Source organism: Psammomys obesus, unplaced genomic scaffold (genome assembly GCF_907164565.1).
Source record: "Psammomys obesus unplaced genomic scaffold, mPsaObe1.curated_primary_1811, whole genome shotgun sequence".
Classification (NCBI taxonomy): Eukaryota; Metazoa; Chordata; class Mammalia; order Rodentia; family Muridae; genus Psammomys; species Psammomys obesus.
Window position 1 is genome coordinate 869,359 of NW_026596225.1, and position 21,736 is coordinate 891,094.

The window sequence follows — 21,736 nt, forward strand, 5'->3', positions numbered from 1 at the left end:
TTTTACTATTTATTTTATTTTTTTATCATTCTCTTTCTTCCTGTCTTCTTCCTTTTAGCGGCTGGTTCTTCCCTCTTGTATGTGAACTTCCAAAAACTGTACCTTGCCTCTCTGTGGTCACATGAATCTGAGTGGAGAGGAACAAGTACTTAGCACTTTATTTTACAGACCTGGAAGAATTCAGATTGTGCCCCGCCCCCATCATCCTTTCCAGGGACATTGTTTTGTAGTTTAAATCACCAAGGTCCCTTCTACCAAGGTCGGCTGAGCTCTCATCTCAGCATGTTTGCTTCCACAGGTGCTGCAAAGAGCATCACCTCCTGAATATTTCTACCTCCATATGTATTTAAATCTTTATTTAAACAAGCACAGGCTAGCAGCTTACTGCTATGAAAAACGTTAAGCTTACTTTATTGAGTAACCAAACTAAGAATTAACAGCATTCTAATCATTAGAACTCTGTCATAGAACACTGATCCACCAGACATAAGTCCACAAACTTGCATGGGCCCTGGAATTAACTTGTATTATCGTAGGTTTTTTTCTGCCTGTTTTTCAAATCAAATCCATTGGTCTACTCCATCCCCTGGAAGTCATATTTTGCAGCTCCTGGCTCTCCTCCAAAAGCCTTTCATTGTTGTACAAGCCATCCTTGTTTTCAATTCATTCCTCTTGATCCACTGTGTAAACTAGGTGGACCTGAATAGTTAGGAAAACCGAAAGCATTTGGTTGTTATTAGGGTAAGGATAGCCGACGACTCACACATGTAAAACATTAAAGAAACCCTACAAATGTTTGAGTAATTTTTTTCTGTTGTTGTTGTTTGGGGCTGTGGGGCATTTAACCACATCCTGCCGTGCACACAACCCTAGAGCTTCTCTCCTTACCAGGTAGAGTTTGAAGCTAATAAAGAAACAAAAACAAAAACAAAAAAACAAGGACAGTATTTTTATTTTCTTTTCCCAGCATTTTTATTGCCTTTATTTAAATGTAACACAATATACACTGTTCAGCCTCTTTGGGGGTAGGAGGGGGGTGATTCTGTATCTTTAAAGACTCTCATGTCAGCACTCATGTCCCGTGTCTGTGGCTGACATACTTTAGCATGATGGACCAGCGCCCACACTTCCCATGGAGGCAGAGCTCCCAAAATCTTGATAAGTTTTTTTTTTTTTTTAAACACAACATTTAGGACTGAACTTTTTTTTTTTTTCAGTAGTTGTAAAAGGGACCAGAATTCTCTATCAATATCAAACAAAATGCAAAATTTAAATGCAGAAGAATCTCCTCACTACACACCAAATTGTTTCTGTGTTTATCTCTGCTAGGATATATACAGGCAAAAATGTATGGTGGGGGAGGGGGAAAGATGTTTTCTATTTTTGGACTCTGCAAGCTTTGATACATGTTGCTAGAAGCTGTTTAATGTCTGTGTACTATAATGATGGCTGTTTACATGTAGTCTCTTTAGTAATCTGAATGGCAATGTGAAATAAGGGTCCAATGTCTGCCCTGTTTGCTGTTACTCTGGTCACTGAATACTACAGTTTGTCTCCCCAAACATTTAATTTTGGTTGTGGGTGGTCTGTGTTCATGTGTCAGGTATAATTATTATTTTAAAACAAAAGAAAAAAAAGATACCTAGTTTTTCTAGAGATGCATTACATTAGAGCTCTCAGACTTGGTTACCAATTAAATTCTAACATACAGAATTCAACCACAACAAGTACACATTTTAAAAATCCCATTTGTCATAAAACAAGTCGAAAGAAGAATACCACGAAATGCAACTATACCTATTAACCAAAGCACTGTGCCGTGCATTTCTCTTGAAATACCAGCTTTTCAAAGAAATCATAAATTATGACCTTTGTCAGATTACTCTGCAGGAACATTTTCAAAAAAAGCTGATTTTTAAATAACTGATTAACTTTTAATACTAATTTTTAAAGAACTGATTTTCACTGGCTAATCATCAGCACAAATAAGTTAGAAGAAAATTACAAATCACCAGCCTTTCTGGAGTTAAATTTTAGTAAAACAAAACAAAAACAAAACAAAACAAACAAAAAACCCACCACATTTGGTAAGTTTTTTTGTTTGTACCAAAATACTGTATTCAAACAATGAAAATAAACAGACTTTTCCAAACAAGAAAGGAGATAAGACTGCAGCATCAACACAGTCTTAGAGTTATACTTTAAAATAATCAGAACAAATAATATTTTCTACATGTTTTTTAAAAAATCACTACAGACACTGCAGATAAGGCTTACGTGTTTATTTAGTGAGATACAAAGTGAGGGCGGTGGTGCGCTTACGGACTGCTTTCTACACCTGCTCGAAGAAAATGAATTTCCATGTGGCTATGTTATGGAACCTTCTAGAACACTTTAAATTTACAGAAAAACAAGCTTTATTTGGTTTTGTAAAGACTAGATCGTACAGTTTAAACAGGTTTCAGTATGTGGTTACACATATACCAGGATATATTTGCTTAGTTTAAGCCCCTGGGAGTGTTGCACTTCATACCAAATTTGTTTCTGGTTCCTTTGGGGTAGAAGAATTCTGTGGGACTTAGAACGGGCCCTTGTATATTCAGATAGCCTTTCCATCATTTGCCATTGTGATCTGTGGACAGCCATCATCAGTAAAAGACAAGGTTAGTAAAAAAAAAAAAAAAAAAAAAAATCTAACAATTCATTTTTCTTCAGTATCTTCTTGGAGATGCAATGAGGCAATGACAGAGGATTTGCCCTTCTATATTCTAGGTACGGAAGCCTCAGGACTAATAGGTGTTGGCAAATGATGGCGGTTATCTGCTACTCAAGCGCTAGCAGACCTTTGCCACAGTCATCACTGATGGTTCTTATTGCAGAAGTGTAAATTAAGTCAACAGAGAGCACATGGGGCACTCATACTGCTTCCTCGATCTCATCTCCTATTTCTGAAGTGTTTGCCAAGTTCTTAAAACAGTTTGTCATGAACGTGCGTATGGTGCCAAAAAAAAAAAAAAAATGAGAAGGTAAATCAGAGGGCAGTGCTGAGGGATACTCTTTAAAACCCCAAAAGATATTTAACATCCTATTAAATAAATAACTTAGAAAGAAATAGAAAAGGCTGGATGCAGGATGCACAAGCATGACCATACTATTTGTATTGTTAGAACAGTTCACACTAATGTGTTTATATTTGTAAATCTGACCCAATTCTTCCACGGTGCCACACCCAAAGCTCCTTTGGTTGCGCGTATGATGCGACCCAAGTTTCCAGTAAATGCTTGCGTGTTTACTGCTCATTGAAGTCTTTAATATGTGTTCATATTCCATAAATAACTTCCCAAAGATCGTTCAACAGAGTGTCTCATGTCCTTTCAGTCCTATCTCAGAAGTTCAAAAACAAAAACTTAAGAAAACAAAACAAAACAAACAAACAAACGAAAAACCAACCCAGGCACAAGGTTGTTCCCTTGAGGATAATTTTCATCCCATTTGATTTGCTTCTAACTTGGTTATAAGGCATGACACAGAGCTAGTGAAAAGAATTTCATATGTCAGCAGTGAATAAAAAAACATCCAAAGCTTTCCTTCCTTTAAACAAGATGAACTCTGTGGTATGCCTTTGCCATTTGCACTATGGTCTTCAGTGAGGACACCAACTCCTCCTTGCCAAAGAGTGTTTGTTGTGCTGCATCCACCACCAGCGCCTTCTTTTAGGAGTGTACCACCATTGGGAGGAAGTGAGCAGAGGTGTTTTTCCTTCTAGTTTTCTGTCCTCTCCTGGGAGCCCCTTTTCCGTTCAGCGCCACATACATCTGCCTGCCATTGTGCTGCCAGTTAAAGGACGCATAGGTGTTGTAGCCATTTTCCTCTATCCTCTCTTTCAGCTTGCAGTCATTGTTAAACTCTTTCTGCAAAGAAAAAACCAGTTATTTATTCATGTGGTGACTGATTCCGTGTGATACAGGACACCCCACCTAATGGCCTACAGTCCATTGTCTTGTCTATAGCTGCCATTTTTACATCAAATGCTCACGTGGTATACAACGCCAAGAACAGAAGAGACAAATTCCTAACCACAAAACAAATTCTGTATTTGAAAACACATGACTCATCTTTGATTAATCACCACAGCCGTGTCTTCTGGCCCTTTAAAAATTAGACATGTTTTGAATGATTTAAGTGTCTAGAATTATTGTCAGGAAGGAGACATCACAATAACAATATTTATGATGAACCAGTTATGGAGGACAGTATTGTCTTTCATAGTGTTAGCTATAGGTCCTCTAAAATAAATAAATATTTTTAAAAAAGGAATCACCAGAAACATGGGCCCATCGCACTTATAAGCATTATCTACTTAAAAATCAACTCATGAAATGTTTTGAAGCTAATATATAGAAAATGCCTTGTTTGGGGATCAGAGATGTAGCTCACTTGGCAGAGTTCTTCCATAGAATGCATGAGGCCCTGGGATCTATCTTTACACTCTTTACACTCTTTATGCTCAGTACACTCTTCAGTATACTGAGCATGGTCAACATGCCTATAATCCAAACACTTGGAACCCAGAGGTAAGTGGATCAGAAGTTAAGCTACACAGTGAAGTCTAGGCGAGCCTTTCCTATGTGGGACCCTGTTTCAAAAGGAAAAAAAAGTCTTGTTTTGTCAATCATCATGTCAAAATGATTATGAACATAGTGACTGAAAATGCATTCAGATGTTCTAACTGGAATATCCATTTTCGCATTGTCCCAAATGGCCAACTGATTTTAGAGAGCATTGATGTGTCAAGAGTTTTCTCTCATCTGTCTCCCAAATTCAGTATCTTATTCGGAAATTAGTAACAGATACACAAACTAAGGAAGTTTCCCTCTGGTACTTTTGCAAACTGGAGTATGTCAGACACTAAGGATCTGGAGCTTCTGGGGTTCTACTCTTTGCATTTACTAAAAGATATCATCAGTTTGTTCTTCCATTCTTGGAGTTGTGAAGTACTGTCTTACTCTCATCTGTAAAGTACTATTAAATGCAAAATCCACACAGTAATATGATTGAAAATAAGAAGAAAAGATAATACAATTTTTAGTAAAATAAAATGTGTGCATTAAAAAATATCTTTGCGTGCTAAATTAAATAATTTTCTTCTTATTCACCTCTCTGAAACTATATGGATGTCAAACAATATACTTGTGTTTTACACTTATTAAAAGGATATGCAGTTTAAAGATGGAAAGAAGAGGCCAGCAAGACACCTCATTAAATAAGACACTGGTCTCAGAGTTCGTCCCCAGGAACTACAAGGTAGACAGAGAGAACCACTCTTTTAGGTTGTCTTCTGTCCTCTTCATGTTTGTTGTGGCATGTGCATACTCACTCATGTTCACATAGGCACAGACTGAACAAGTGTAATAAATTTTTTTAAGGGAAGACTGAGACTACTTCAGGTAATTTCATATTGGAAATTCCATATTGGATGCTTACTTTTCCACCCCCAAATGAATTTAAAGAGTGATATATCTTGAAATGACTTGTGCCTGAGTCAGCTTTCTCATCTCAGGGGGTTTGACACTTGGGACGTAACTGGTTGTGCCATAGGTCTGGCAGGATCTTTGGAGGAAGGCCTAGATGTTCATGAGATAGAGGCAAAGCCTAAGTACTAATGTTTAAGAAATCTAGGTTGTACTAGCCATGGACATCCCTCCTTTCTGGCTAGCTTTCGTAGTATTGGAAGGTGCTCTACAGGCTGCTAGGGGTGGGAGGAGGAGCCATCAATAGTCTTCCCTGTGAAAGAACACTGTGAATTAGAGTAATGACTGGTGTGGCAAGAGATGCCCACGGGTGCAGTGGTACAAATATTATGAGAATAGCCACCACTTTCTGATTAGATTCAAGACCAATTTCACAGAAGGAAGCGTATACCTGGCACTGTAAATTTAGCTAAGGATTCGTGGTTGGGGAGCTCAGAGGACCCAGGAGTGTATCTGTGCTATTATTTTGCTAACTGGGAATAGCATCAAATTTCCTTCTAAATCTCTTTCTCTCTAATGGGAGATTGGTACACCTTTTAGACATTATTAGAGTATTTTTGTATGTGTGTATTGGATAGTAGTTAATGCAGAGACTTACAACATGTCAAAGTGTGGAGAACAGATGTCCATGGACTGATCCGCCACATCTATCTCACACCCACCTCCCTAAGGCTCAGGAACTCTCAAGTGAGGGTAGGGAGAAAGACTGTAATAATCAGAGGTGAGAGAGAGTGGGAGAAACAGCGGCTGTTAGACATGACAAGGCCACTGTACTCATGACCGACCCCACAGCAGCTATGGCCATCGACAGAACTGCACAGGCTCAAGTAGGAAAGGGTTAACGGGTCCTCACCCCTAACTGAGGTGCTATGGACAGCTGGAGGCTTCAAGAGAGGAGAGCCAGCTTGCTCTAAGGGTGCAGATGCCGGTCAGTCTCACCACACTCCAGTAGATGACTCTACCCCTAGGAATGTATAAACAGCAGAAAACTGAACCCATGGGTTACTTTAGAAAAGAAGAGGTGGCCACAAACTGGACGAGAAGGAACGTGGAGGCGTATCTTAAAGGAGAAAGTGGAGGAGACTGGTGATGAATATAACAAAACACATTGTATAAACTTCTTACAGATTAATAACAGTATTTTAAAATAATTGGGTAAAGCAAGATCCCAAAGTGAATTGGGACAGATTAAAGAAAGATTTTGGATTTTCAGTGCTCATCTGGGATATTTATATGATTTTTCAGTCATGATGCTTGAAGATCACACCAATTCATCCTCAAGATGTGCTCAGTTCTGTCATTCAAGGGAAAACTTGAAACATTGGATAATATTGCTAAAATGACTACTGAAATTGAAAGAAATTTAGACATCCCCAAAAATGAACAGAAGAAAATATTCAAAGAGAACAGATGCAGAGAAATTTTCTCAAGTCACTCAGGTGTTTTGCGCAGCAGAGATTCTTCAAGGTATGCTTATGTAATCAATAGAAATTACTTGAAAGATGATAAAAAATAAAAACCACAAAGTGTTATCTCCTGGCACACAAGCTTGCACTAGTGTATAATCACAGTTTTTAGCAGTGTACTCTTTCGATTCTTAGTCACTAGATGGGCTAGCAGCAGAGGGAATGTTTCTAACGGCAAGGTGCTGGGGAGGTGGATAAGTTTGTGCGTTAAACCGAGTGGATCTAGATGCTATGTGTATAGTGAAAGGGAAGGTCGATGTGGCTTTCTGGAGGGTCACCATGTTAGGACAAGGTTGGCAGCAAACACACCCATGATGGAAGTATCAGATGATGGTCATTTCAGCTAGTGAGCCCGTCTAGATAGTATGGTCATGTGGTAGATAGACCCTGGCAACAAAGAGTGACTGACAAGGCTCAGAGAGGATACCGCTCAAGAAGAGGCATTCATGCCAGCACAGAAGGAAATGGGGAGAGGATGAAGGAATCCCATACATTTTTTATGTCACAGTTCATTTGAGAGAGGGCTGTCACCCTCTTATAGCACATTTTAAAATCAGCGTGTTTTATCGTGAAATTTGTTTAATCTTCCCTCATAGTTTAAAGTGTGTACATTTACTTTCTTAAGCTAACTTACACTAACTGGCTCTGCGTCGTGTAGACTTTGGCTATGTATGTATTTACGTAACTTTTCAAACGACGTGTAAACGCCCACGATCCTCTTACCTACTGACTCTGACACAGTGAATCAAGAAGAGGCTTTGTGTAGTTTTGCTAACAACAACAGAAATACCAACATATTTCACTTTCTTGGTCAAAATAGCTTTGAGCTCGTGGGCTTAAATTATCCTCCTGCCTCAGTCTTCAGTATCTGGGAATGAAAGTTCAGGTCATTGCCTGGATTCAGACATATTTTCCATGTTGTTGTTTGTTTTGGTTTTACTTTAAGAATGCTTTACTTTATGTGTGTGGATGTTTAGCATGTGTGTTTTCTGCACACTGCCTACACGTCTGGCACCTAGGAAGTTAGCATCTTGAGGCCTGGGACAGGAGCTGCCTAAGTGTGTGAGCCATCGGGTGGTGCTAACACAGAACTTTGGTCCTCTGTCGGAGTAGCAAGTGCTCTTAGCTCCCAATCATCTTCTCTGCAAAACTACAACAGTTCTGACAGAAAATTTTTTTCCAAAAATTATTTTGGTAGTATAGGAATGAGAGAGTGTATATGAGTGTGTGTGTGTGTGTGTGTGTGTGTGTGTGTGTGTGTGTGTGAGTATTTGTGTGTGTGAGTGTGTGTTTGAGTATACATGTGAAAGGCAGGGGACAGCTTGCGGGACTCTCCTGCCACCTGAGCTCAGGCTGCTAGATTTGGGTGTGAGTATACATGTGAAAGGCAGGGGACAGCTTGCGGGACTCTCCCGCCATCTGAGCTCTGGCTGCTAGATTTGGGCCATGCACATTTACTCCCTGGACCATCTGGCTCTCAAACACATTTAATAGAAACAAAAGCAAAAACACTATTTTCTCAAAAGTGGTAAGAATTTAAAGCCCTAAATGGAGTTATTTTTTAAAAATTATTTATTGCTTTTTTAGGTTCCTCAGTGGAATAACATGCAGTGAAGAAACTGAATTCCTGTGACCCTCATACTTTGTATTTACCCTGGTACGACTGGCTTGTCATTTAACATAGAATAAAAGACAAACCTAAGCCATTTCTAGACTGATGTTTCTCAACTCACAACTAGTAGCGTGGACAGCACATGGCACCTCACTAAATTTATACCTTCCTAGACCTTAGGCTCTGAGTCAGACAGTCAGGCCTGCCTTGGTCGCCTCATTATGCTGTTTCACAAACCCTCACATGGGTTTTTGAGGCTTACTCAAGTTTAAGAACTACAGATCACCATTCTGGTAATCAAAAAAATAAGTATGCATATTTAAAGTTAAAATTTTTGATACTATGAAAACTGCAAAAGTGCACAATATCTGGCTAGAGAAGGATAAGCTTATTGAAATTACCTGTGTCAGATCTTTCTTCTGCCCATTGATATTACTATATAATCCTCCAAAAATACAATTAAAAATTTTATAGCTATATTCCATGTGCTCCTCTACAGCAGAATTCAGAAAATTTTAAATCATTTAATATGTCTTTGGTATAGCTCTGGGATCAAAACTATGAAACATATTCATAGTTATTAATTGGCCTGCATGTATTATCCTTCAAATGGCAATTAAGTGATTGAAGGAGAATTCTGACATTACCACAAGGCTATACTATTAATGGTATTCTCTTGTCATAATAATTAATTGTTCTATAACTATTTTATATTTATTGACATTTCCCCCTATATATTACAAAATGCTTGAAGTCAAAGCACTCTTGCTCTCTCTCTGTGTCTGACTTTCTCTCTCTGTATGTGTGTGTATGTTTGCAAGCACATGTATTGAAGAGCTGGTTTGCTCTGGTTGGGAGCAAGTTCTCCTATGTATCCCAGGCTAGTAGGAAATATGTGCTACCTCAGCCGTTGACAGTTTGCGTGTGTGACTGTACTTCTGTCTCATGCACCCTTTTAGCCGTAGGACAAGCAGTATTCGGCATGTCGCAGACAGCCATGTTTAACTAATACACTTCTCAAGTCTAAACAGCATAATTGTTATACTGTGCATAAATCTCTTTTCATTGTGATTGAGATTTTAATTGTAAAGAATTATTATTTTATGTGAGATCTTAATTGAAAAGATTTGTTTAAAATGAATTGGACTTGAGTTAGAAGAGGTCATAGGCAAAGTGCTTAATGCTCGTGGAAAACACATATCAATCGACCCAAGGCCCCAGTGAAAACCCTACAGAAGGGCATCTCTCTTGCTACTTGTACTTGTGTAGATAGTAGAAGCCTCCTATGATGACAGTACTGGGTCTTTACCTGATGTCTATAGTGCTCATGCATAGTTAATCACTATTACCTAGGTAAGTGCAATTCTGGAGTTCGTGAACAGCCTGGAAATTATGAATCTTGTGATTTGTTTCCCCATGCATGGTTATAACAAAACACACACCGTCTGAGCCCGAGCTTTCTCTTCAGCTGTGGCAGGTGCTCACAGTCCACGAGCTTCCACTGCATCCACATCCTTTGTTTTAAGCGAGTCTTCTCTAAGTCATCATCTCCCGTCCCCACACTATCTCACCCAGATGCCTTCATGAAAGTCTGACTGGCTTGCAGTTCTCAACATTTATAAATATCAGTAATGGGCTAATGACTCAGGAGATTATAGAGCTGAACAAGATGTTTTGTATCCAATCAGTGGTGACCGAAAGAAAACAAGCCCTGCAATGTCTCCTCCACAAAACCATCCAAATCTCTGGTATTGACAGTGCAGTGTGTTTTGAAAACAAAATGGGAGTACTTACTGAGCCGTAGAGTTTCCCCTTCTTATTCATGGCTAAGTAATAGTTACTGTTAATGGCTTTGACGGCAACAACTCCAATTTCCACTGATGTTATCTCTAGGATACCTAAAACAAACAATTACAAAGGCAAGTTGTAAAGACTCATCTGTGCTTAGTTGGGAGAAGGTAAAAATCAAAAGAAATTATAAAGTAATTTTATATTATTCTGAAAGCAAACGAGCCAAAACTGTGTCAATGTGTTCAAAGCCCCAGTGAGTATACGAACCCAGTAGTAAGGCTTTGGGAGATTCCCTCCATTTTTCCTCTGAGCATATCCAGGCAAATGCTGTTTTAATTAAAATGCTTCCTTTGCAACCTCTCCATTTTCAACCCCATAAATATTGAAACTACTCTACTCATCTTAACCTAGATTTCACAAAAACTTATCAGAGCCCACATCTGTATTGTGGTATTAAATTAAATCCATAACATATGCCAATGATAGGTCAGATCTACCTCAATCTGTAAAAACAACGGTAAACTATTTTTTTCTTTGTAGCACATTTAGATAAACTAAATCCCTTGCCTGCATTTAACTGATAAATTTATTTTGTGACCAATGTGTTGACATTCTGAGACATACTGAGACTTGTCTCAGCATCCATACTGTCTTAAAATAGCAGATAGAATATTCCAGGGTTAGGAATTTTCTCCTTTTCTAGAAAGAAGAGAAAATGGACTGAAGTAGTAATTGAGAAACAGGACCATTTTCTCCAGTAAAAAAAAAAAAAAGTTTAGTTTGTTGTATGTAAAGATGATATTCTCTGAAAAGTTTGTAGGCAGATGTGGGAAAGTCCACCCATTTTCACCTAAGAAGATCTCAAAACAAAACTTCTTATTTCATTACTCTTAATAGAGCTTGCTCAGGATGGCTGAAAAGCATGGTGAGGAGAATGTGACATTGGGACCTGGGGTATAGGCATTTGATCCGTGGCTCTGCATCTATTGGGAAATGACCACAGAAGTCAGCAGATTTCTTTGTGTCTCAGTGTCATTTGAAAAGTGGACAACATAGCAACATTTCTCACGGAATCTTGCTGTGAAGACAAACAACAGTGGACACGTAAAATGATTAGAATTGGAATAGAGCTCAAGACTTCAGTTGTTATTAAAGGCAAGTTTCCCCCAATAGTTCTGAGTAATGCTTCTTCAAGATGCTATGAAACTTTTTCAAGATCAGGGCTAACCAGATGGCCTGGAAGGAAATCATAAGTTAACATGTATTGTGTATCACTGGACATGACAAGTACCATTTTTGATGTAGTATATAAAGTGTGTCCTCAGATTTTTTTTTTCCACAAGGGGAAAAGTGGCTTATATTCAGGACATGAACGTTTTTGCTCCTTTTCTTTCCCAGGTTAGTCTACCAGAAGCTAGTAGAAATGCTAACATTTTTCATCATCAAAACTGACGTTAAGAGAATTGTGGTAGATAACATAGCGAACCCCTGTTAGTGCGTGGAGGAAGATCTGACCTCACTAAGAACAAGGTTCATTAACACAGCATCTCACAGTGTTTGGATAACCAGGGACAGGCTGTGTGGTGCACTATGGGACTATGTTTATGTTGTTAATACTTCTTACCCTGTGCTGGTTGTTACCCTCAGGAATCTCACACACATATTCATATGCATATTTTTGAAAGTACTCTCTTTGGGTTCATTACTTTAATATCTATAACTGTTCCTCAAGGAGGTATTGCCATTCCCATGGTCAGTTATGATTAGAAAATGGAAACAGCACAGCTTGCGTACAAGGCGATGATTAGGTCAGTCATGAAGGCTCTAAACACCCAGCTCTGTGGCATTCATACTTTTTTAATCCACACCTCTGACTATATTCGCTTTTCCTTCTCTTTTCCCTTCCTACAGGGGGATTCTGTAGAAGCTATTTAGCAATGACTCATTAAAAAACCTTATTAAATGACAACATGCTATTTGCCCACGGATGTTGAGGTTTCGCTTGGTAAAATATCTGAGTTTCAGAGGGAAAAACAAACAAGCAAACAAACAAATAAACTTGTGACAAGGAGAAAATTTCAACTAGACAGGAAGTGGCATTCCGATATAATGTAAAAGTATTTAAGCTGCTGTGCCTGCAGAGGAGGGCGTGTCCGGAAAGTGTGAGGTACGCCACGTGTATTCTGCTGGGACAGAAAACGGACAGAAAAGAGAGGCATGAAGAATGGAGTTCTGAAGGATGAGCACTGGGCTGGAACTACGGTCATGAGACTAAGCTGAACAAAGGAGACAACTGGTACAAATATCACCAAATCCCTGGCTGGTTATTTGGAGAGTTTACAGCATACACCAGGGCACAGTCCACCAAAATACACATAAGTTTCTTCATGTTTTACCTCAGATAAGAACTCAGTACTTACTTAAAAGATTGATCAAATACCTGATTTTACTTTACAGATCGTTTGGGCAAGCATGCAAATATTCACTTTTAAGCATTTTGAAATTTAGACATTAAAATGTGCGTATTCAAGGGTCAGCACATGCTGCTCTGCCACAAGATGTGAGCTGCTTGATGCCCACATCTTCCTCCATCCTCAAAAATGATGTACTTTTGAAATACACGAGAGTGCACACTATACCTTCTAAATAGATGGAGGGAAGACTCAGGTGATTTAATGCCCTTCTGAGTTCTGAAAATAAGCCTTGGTTGTCCCATAGGTCACTAGGTCATAATCTGAACCTTTCTCTCTTGGTTGCAGCGACGGCGTTTATTGCAAGCGTCTGCAAATGTGGATGCTTCTTTGGGAGGGACCAACGCGCGGGCGTCTCAGCTTTTTCATATATCAGTTCTACAGTTTTCTCTATTGTTCAAAATTATCAAGTTTGCCATTAAGATAATTCTTTTTTTTGTAAAGGAACTCTGGAATTTTTTGAGATCCATTAGATCAACAGCTATTAAATTTGTTTGTGTTCGCTGTGACATAAAATGCAAGGCCGGTTGAAAGCCTCCTGCTAAAGAGCTGGTGAAACATATATGAGCCCTCTCTGCGTTTCTTTCAACTTATGTGATGGCACAGTTATCTCAAATTTAAAGGCTATTACCAGTGGTGAGAGTCAAGGAGATGGCTCAATGGTAAACACATCTACTTCCAGACCTGAGGACAATCATAATACTAGCGTAGTTTGATAGTTTTAATCAACATGCTGGGATATATCATGCTTAGTATAATGCTATGAGAATTTTAACCCTTTTAAGTTAAATCTTTCCCTCTTTCACATGAATTGTAGAGGCCCAAACTGATTTACTGGACACTAACAAGGAAGATCTTCAGTAGCTGTCGTTTAAACTATGTATGTCAAGGGTTAGGCAGACACGCTTAGTAGTGTGAATCACGTATGACTGTGCATTTGGTTTCCCACGAATCACCGTGAGTCTTATCTCTTACATGACTCACCTTCATTAAATAATCAACATAGACACAGTGGTGTTCATAATATGGCACTGCTATATAGCCATTGAACGCCAAGAAGAATCAGTGATTGTGCAGGGCAAAATGGGGCATTTCTGAAATCTAAATTTTTTGTTTTTGATAGTAATCATATTTATGAAATAATGAATCAATAAGTTTCTATCTAAATAAAACAAAAGTAAAAATAAAAATGAAGTCAAAGAAAATGTTAATGAATTATAAGATGTATTTGATGTCAGGTAAAATATTGTAAATCTGAAGGGCTATTATAACTTTTAAATATATATGTTCAACTATTGGTTAATATAATTATAAGTAGGAGTTTTGAGCATGGTGTTGTAATTTTTTTGTCTATGCAGGGTCATTGATTTAAGCAATATTGTTTTTTGGTCAACAAAAGACAACAAAATGATATATCTGTATTTAAGCATTGAGCCATCTCTCCAGTTCTTTTAAATTAATTTTAAAAATAATAGGTAGCACAAATAAGGCTGTTACAAAGTCCTCCATGAGTCTTGTACTTTTATATATGACTTAAATTCTCAATCAATTTAACAAAATATATTAGAGTTAAGCATTGTGCCATTTACATACTGAAAAAAGAACTTTAGAGAAATTACATAATTTAGTGGACAAATATTGTCTTGAATAGAATTGATTTGATATCTGGATCAAAAGCTTCTGCTATTTTTACATTGTTAGGCTACACTGAATAAAACTGTGATTAGTAATATACCAAAGGCTTAAATAGAGTTGTGAGGGTAAGGTAGCTTTATATGATGACATTCAAGGCTAAATAAGCAGAGAGACCCAGGGTAAGGTAGGTTTCTGAGGTGGCATTCATGGCCGCAGACCCAAAGAGACCTCAGCTGTTTTCTTCTTCATCATGTGATGATGTCTGCTGAGTTGATGCCACAAGGAGGTTTCACCCAATGTCCTTATCTTGATATTGAACATTGTATTTTAACATTGTATTGAACATTTTAACATTTTAACAATGTATTGAACGTTGTAATTTAACAGCGAGTCAAATAAGCCTGTGTTCCTTACCTGGTAGGCAGAGCCGGCCATTTTGTTATGGCAACAGAAAAGGTACTAAGACGTCCCCTACCTGTTCTTTCTTTGAAAACCTCGGTCACCTTTGTCATTGAATTGAGCTCAGTTTCCATGATGCTTCTCTCCCTTACTGTACTCTCAGAACAACTGGCCTACTGTCTGGAGTCAGCAGTATCTAGTATTGTTTTCCCCATAATAATCACATGAAAATAAAAATAAATCATTCAGCAACTATAGAGTAAAAAGCTTTCACCAAAATCATGAATGTTATGTGTTGCCAAAATATTCCACAAATATTGGATCAAAGAAAATCAAAAGGGTTATTGCAGTCCACTTAAGAAGGAGAGCAAGGCATGCTAGTGTCTGTTAGTTTACAACCAGTTAAAACTTGGGTCTTAGTAAAAATGAAATATCATTTATTTTGGAATCACATCTGTAACACTGGAGTGCGGGCACTCTGAAATTTATTTTCCATACAAAAGCAATGAGAACACATTTTTGACGTAAGATATCCCATTTGGTTAATACAAAAATTCAGCTTGACTTCTTTCGAAAAATGTCTAGTGACATAATCACTACTTGGAGTATAGCTAAAATGATATGATATGCACGGTATTGATTTTGTTAGCTTCTCCTTCCCTTAATTCACTCTTCTACTCACCGGATTTTTTAAAGGGAATTGCAAGGTCACATTTTAGGTCATGAAATTTGGAAAGATGGAGTAAAGAGCTGTGAAACAGCAGAAAAATTAAGCTATTCATGTCTGAAGCTGGATAGCTAAGTGCTACAGGTAAGTCAGTTACACTCTGGGAGTCTTAGATTTTACTTGTTTATTGGGATAAATTGCTCAGAGCTCACAGGGTTGTATGGCATTTCAGGGAAGGGCTACTAAGTCTGTGCCTTGTCAGTTGAATCACAATGGTGCCACTTGAACTAATGCACCTTAGTGGATCCCAAATTCAAACCTGCCTAGCAACCATCTGGAAGATGTATGGAAACACAGATTGGTAGGTTTTTTTTTGTTTTTGTTTTTGTTTTTTTTTTCTCTTTAGGTCTAGGCTGGGGCTCTGGAATTAGATTTTCCAGCATGTTGATTTTCAGGCAGTGTTGGCTTTGCCATCACAAGACCACCCACTGATCTATACATTATAACTCTGAGCAGGCAGGAAACAGCTTTGACGCACAAAAGCAATGGTAGAAATTTGTAGAGAAACAGAACCACAACAGGAAGAGATGCAAATCATGGCAGCAGTTAACATCCCCCGCAAAAGCTTTTCGTAGATGGGATGGAAGAGGATTTTCTTCTGCATAGCAGGTGTCGGATTCTTGACAGCTATATCACTGTCACAATAGGAATTTGGGATTTATGTGCTATGCATGCTTCATTTCTTTGATCAGGTTTTTAAAGACAAAGTTATGTTGTTATCAGCAGGGTTAAAGAACAGATCAATGGTTAAAAGCACGCACCACTTTTGCAGAGGGCTGGAGGAGTGAAATTCTTTCCTCTGGCCTCCATGGGCAACAGACACGTACACGGTGCGCATAAAGTGTAGAAGAAACATGCATTCAAATCAAATTTTAAAATATTCTACTGAAGATATTATTATCAGGTTTATTGTCTTTCAAATATGAGTGTAGAAATACCAAAGGAAATTTAGGAGGCTTAACAACATTTATGGACATTCTCAAGTGACAATTGTATTGACAATCTACAGATTAAAGGCCTGTACATTGGCCTTCAAGTTATGCTCATGGCTGTAAAGCTGGCTCAATGCGATAGGGATTCATTTTGTCCCCAACCTTTGAACCCAGGTTTGCTTTCTCTAGAATGATTTTGTCTTTCAGTGGTCTAATGATGATTAGTCTAAGTCTGGGCTATTTGGTAGTTATAGACATGGGCTTCCTGTTTAGCGTAATGCAGGCCAGCTATTCAGGTTCTGTCTGCCACAGTCCCTTCAGAAACACTTTGCATTTCCTTAGAATTACAGATAGAAATGAGCTCCAAATGAGAAAATCATTACCAATGTTCCATGACGAGATACATATTTCCTAACTTGGTAAAGAAAAAATGACTTCTCACATTCTTTCCTAGTAACTCAGGGCTTAGGATAAACTCGCAATCAGCTTGATCTTGTGGATGAGAATGGAGACAGTCCTAAAACTTATAAATTTAAGAGTGCATCTACTGGGCAGCTGCGTCACACGCCTTTAATCCCAGCACTTGGGAGACAAAGGCAGGTGGATCTCTATGAGTTCAAGGCCAGCCTGGTCTACAGAGCTAATTCTAGGGTATCCAGGGCCATACAGAGAAACCCTTTCTTAAAAACAACAACAAATCAAACAAACAAACAAACAAACAAAGAGTGCATTTAATTAGCTGGAAAATTAAAGAAAAAGCTAAGCATTTTGTCTGGGATGTGGCTCAATGATAGCTAGCTTACCCAGCATGCACAAGACTTTGTGTCCATACTCGGCTTCAAATACTCACACATAACTTTAAATAGTTAACCCACTGGCACTGACATGCTACTGTTTTAAATGTCAGAAATTTACAGTGGAATCCAAAAATATTTTATAGATTTTACTGACTTGTTGAATTCTTTTGTTTTTTAATTAATTCAATTTACATCTCCTCCCAGTTCCACCCTTCCTTCCACATCTCCTCTACGTTATTTCTCAGAATAGAGGAGCCCCCTATTCATACAGTCCAGTTCATCTATTCACATGAGGGCTGAGTTTATCTTCCTCCCCTGTGGCCTGTAGGGAAGTCCCATCAGGGGGAAGTGACAAAAAAAAACAGGCATCAGAGATATCCCCCACTCCCCTACCCAGTGGGCCAACATGAAGCCTAAGATGTCAATCGGACTTATCTTCTTAGGATCTGTGCAGACATTTCTTACTGTTTTTTTGTTTGTTTGGTTGGTTTGGTTTGGTTTGGTTTGGTTTGGTTTGGTTTGGTTTGATTTGGTTTTGAGGCAAGGTTTCTCTGTGTGTCTTGGCTGTCCTGGAATCACTCTGTAGACCGGGGTGGCCTTGAACTCACAGAGCTCCCCCTGCCTCTGTCTCTTGAGTGCTGGCATTAAAGGCGTGTGCCACCACCACCTGGCTTCTTACTGCATTTTATTATACATAAAATGTGACTCCAGGTTGTTGTTGTTTTTTTTTCCCCTCACTAGTTGTTCTATTCTTCTTTCTGTTGCTATGACAAATACTGATAGAGAGTGACTTTGGGGAAAGGTGTTATGTGGCTGATGATTCCAGGCTGTGGTATGAGGGAATTCTAGGTAGTACCTCAAGCAGACAGCCACACCACAACCACAGTCGAGAGCAAAGGAACAAAGAAATGCAACCTTGCTTGCTTTCTCTCATCATGCTCTCACTTCTGTTGTTCAGGAGCCCCCCTGACTAGTGAAAGGTGATCTTCACAATAGCACAATAAACATTCATGATAATTAATTGTCAGTCAAGACATTAGTTATCAATCCAGACAATGTCCCATCGACTTGACCACAGCCAGCACGATCTAGGTAATACTTTATTGAGTCTCCCTCCCTGTAAAGGTTTAAAGAGACAACAAAACAAACAAACAAAGCTCCTAACCTTATACTTATCTGAACATGTTAGGAAACACGATCTATCAACTTTGCAAGTGTCATGTTTTGAAACATTACCTTCTGTTAGAATATATTCCCCAAAAGGCACAGATGGTGTGTTTCAAGGCCCAGGATTCACGGAGGATCTTAGTAATCACAGAAATAGGTTCTGATACAAATACACCTCACGAACCAGGGGAATACTTGATGGCCAGCCAGAGTAAGTCAAGTGCCTAGAAGGGCTTGCATGTGATTGACATGTGGGCCCAGTTTGAAATGGGACCACATGAGTGTGTTGTGGTACACAAAGCGCAGGTGTTCAGAGCTGCAGATGCTTCCAGAAGGGCCTATTCAAATGGTGTCAATCAAGGCTAGGAACAAGGAAGTCAGTAGTATTTTTCCTAGGACAGTTTTTCTTCAATACCAGAAGATATATTTGGATAAAGTCAAGTAAAACTATTCATCATTTCATTGTCTTTATTTGACAAATAATTCTTTAAATAATTCTATAAAGTCAGAAATCTTGATTCTGTTTTTTTAAAAAATCAGAGTATCCTAGACACAGCTCACAAGTGACAATACCTTCTATTATTGTATTTCACACTGTGGAGAAGACCTGAATGAATTCACATGTAACTTTGGTCATCACCAAAAATGCTGAAGGAAGAAAAAGTCTGCTAGTCTATGCATGAAGTGTTTTCCTCAGCACAATCACTGTAGCTTTATTGCTTCCAAAGAAATCAATAAGTAATTCATGTTATTATAGTTGTGTTATGAATTAGAAGAAACCAAAGAACCTTAAGTTAGATCTACTGCAGTAAGGAGGTATTGGCAAACATTAATTCTCATGTATTTGTCATGTCCTAAAATTAAGTTATAAATTATTTTCAGAAATCTGTATGCAATCAAAGCCTGTGATCAATGTAATTTAAGACATGGACTTCACAGCCTCAAGAGGAGTAAAACATCACTAAATGACAAAAAGGTGTTTGGTTTTTTGTTTGTTTGGTTGTTTTTTTTTTTTTTTAAATGAGAAGAGCTGACGGTATTTAAAACGCAAGGAATGCTATGATTTAGCACATTGTAAAATCAGAGAAGAGCTTGAAGAAATGTAGAGAATGTCTGCTTCATATCCCTTCTCTTCCACAAGAGATGACACCAGGGGATCCAGAGAGATTGAAGAGCTTATCCAAGCACCTGTAGAAAGGTCACTTAGGACCAGAAGTAAATCCTGAGTCTCTATTCTTCCTGAGGCTCCTATAAACATTTATAAACTCTTGGCAGCCAGGCAAAGACTTTATATCGACTTTACATTTTATAGACTAATTCATCTTGTTCATTACACAGAAACAATTCAGTCTATTTGACTCTGACCATTGCTCTTTATTTATAAATGGAGAAAAAAAATCCTAAAGTTAACACAGAGGGTTAGATAAATTACTGCATGGGATATTTCAATAAATTATTATTCATCTTGAAGATAACCCAATAAAATGTCTACCATATTTATTATTTTAAGGTAAATTTTCATAACATACCTAATTACAACGGATTATCTTTTTTTTCTTTATAACTTAACTAAAAAGAAAATGAATCACTGGGACATATCTTGATTTTTTTCCACAAGAATGTCTTATTTGATTTGTAAAAGTTCATAAATCAGGTAAGCATGGATGTCTCTAAGCAGTAAAATACTTAATATGGAACTAGTTCAGGGATTCGAGCTCATGGCTCGAACACATACATGGGTTCCAAGTTTGATAAGCTCCCCAACAATATAAACTAGCCCTAAATTCTTTCCGTGGCTATTTACTAACATGAATTTTAATTTGACTGCATAATTTATTAACAAATCGCTTTGAAATTATAACTATAGCTTGACAAACTATATTCACTTATCATTATAATTATATGCTATAGTTTGGTAAGTCATGGCCTTGGCCATGAGGAATTATGTCCCCAGTACTTGGGAAGTTCATGTGTGTCTAGAGACCAGCTGGGATGAATTAGGTAGACCAAGGGTAGATGTGATATTCTCGAAGCCCATGGAAATGCTATGTATTTTCACAACCCACGAGACAGAGAAAGCAGTACTCTCTGGACAGAGCCATGCGTTCACTTTTGATCACTAATAAAGCACAGATTGGACATCTGAAGAGGGAGAACACAGGGAACAGGACAGGAACCTTCCACAAGGGGCCTCTGAAAGACTCTACCCACCAGGGTATCAAAGCAGATGCTGAGATTCATAGCCAAACTTTGGGCAGAGTACAGGGAATCTCATGAAAGAAAGAGGAGATAGAGGGACCTAGAGGGGCCAGGAGCTCCACAAGGAGAGCAACAGAACAAAAAAATCTGGGCACAGGGGTCTTTGCTGAGACTGATAATCCAACCAAGGACTATGCATGGAGATAACCTAGAACCTCTGCACAGATGTAGCCCATGGCAGCTCAGTATCCAAGTGGGTTTCTAGTAATGAGAACAGGGACTGTCTCTGACATGAACTCAGTGTCACCTCCCCCTGAGGGGGGAGCAGCCTTACCAGGCCATAGAGGAAGACAATGTACCTAGTCCTGATGAGACCTGATAGGCTAGAGTCAGAGGGAAAGGGAGGAGGACCTCCCCTATCAGTGCTATTGGGGAGGAGCATGGGAAGAGATGAGGCAGGGAAGGTGAAATTGAGAGGGGATGAGGGAGGAGGCTACAGGTGGCATACAAAATGAATGATCTGTAATTAATAAAAAATCAACTAAAAAAAGCACAGACTGTATTTTGCAAATTAGGCTTAAGTGGGTGCTTGCTTGGTGCAATAGTCTGAAATTGAATAAAGACAGAAGTTAGAGCACTATGAGCGTGATGTTCTGGTCTAGACAGGAAGAGAGTAGCACTGGGCTGAGAAAAGCTCAAGGAATAAACATGTTCCTTTAACTACACAGGAGGAGGGAGGGCTGCCTCTTGGTCAAGAAGAGTGGGTACTAGAGTACAAACTTATGATTCAGTCCCGTAATTGTGTATGGGATAGAGTATTAGGTAAGAGTGTTAATGTCCTAACTGAACATACTTTTGTTGTCATTAAATCTTGGGTCAGGAATCTGTAAAAGAATTCCTAGAAAGATTAAATTCTATGACACATTATAAGCTCCTCATGTAGACAAAGAAAATAAATTATCTCGGTATCACATTTTATCAAAAAACAAATGCTGATATTGGTTGAAAT

The 21,736-nt window shown here is 38.5% G+C and overlaps 1 protein-coding gene across 1 annotated transcript in view; it reads right to left on the reverse strand.

Moving 5' to 3' along the window:
• Positions 1-2,715: 2,715 nt before the first annotated feature.
• The window catches only part of Fgf10 (fibroblast growth factor 10), a 77,773-nt gene continuing 58,752 nt past the window's right edge, over positions 2,716-21,736 (reverse strand). Inside the window, exons 2-3 of the mRNA XM_055595827.1 lie at positions 10,404-10,507; positions 2,716-3,911 (exon numbers count right to left, since the gene is read on the reverse strand). Coding sequence (XP_055451802.1) covers positions 3,714-3,911; positions 10,404-10,507 — 302 coding nt within the window. The 3' untranslated portion in view covers positions 2,716-3,713. The remainder of the gene's footprint in view (positions 3,912-10,403; positions 10,508-21,736) is intronic.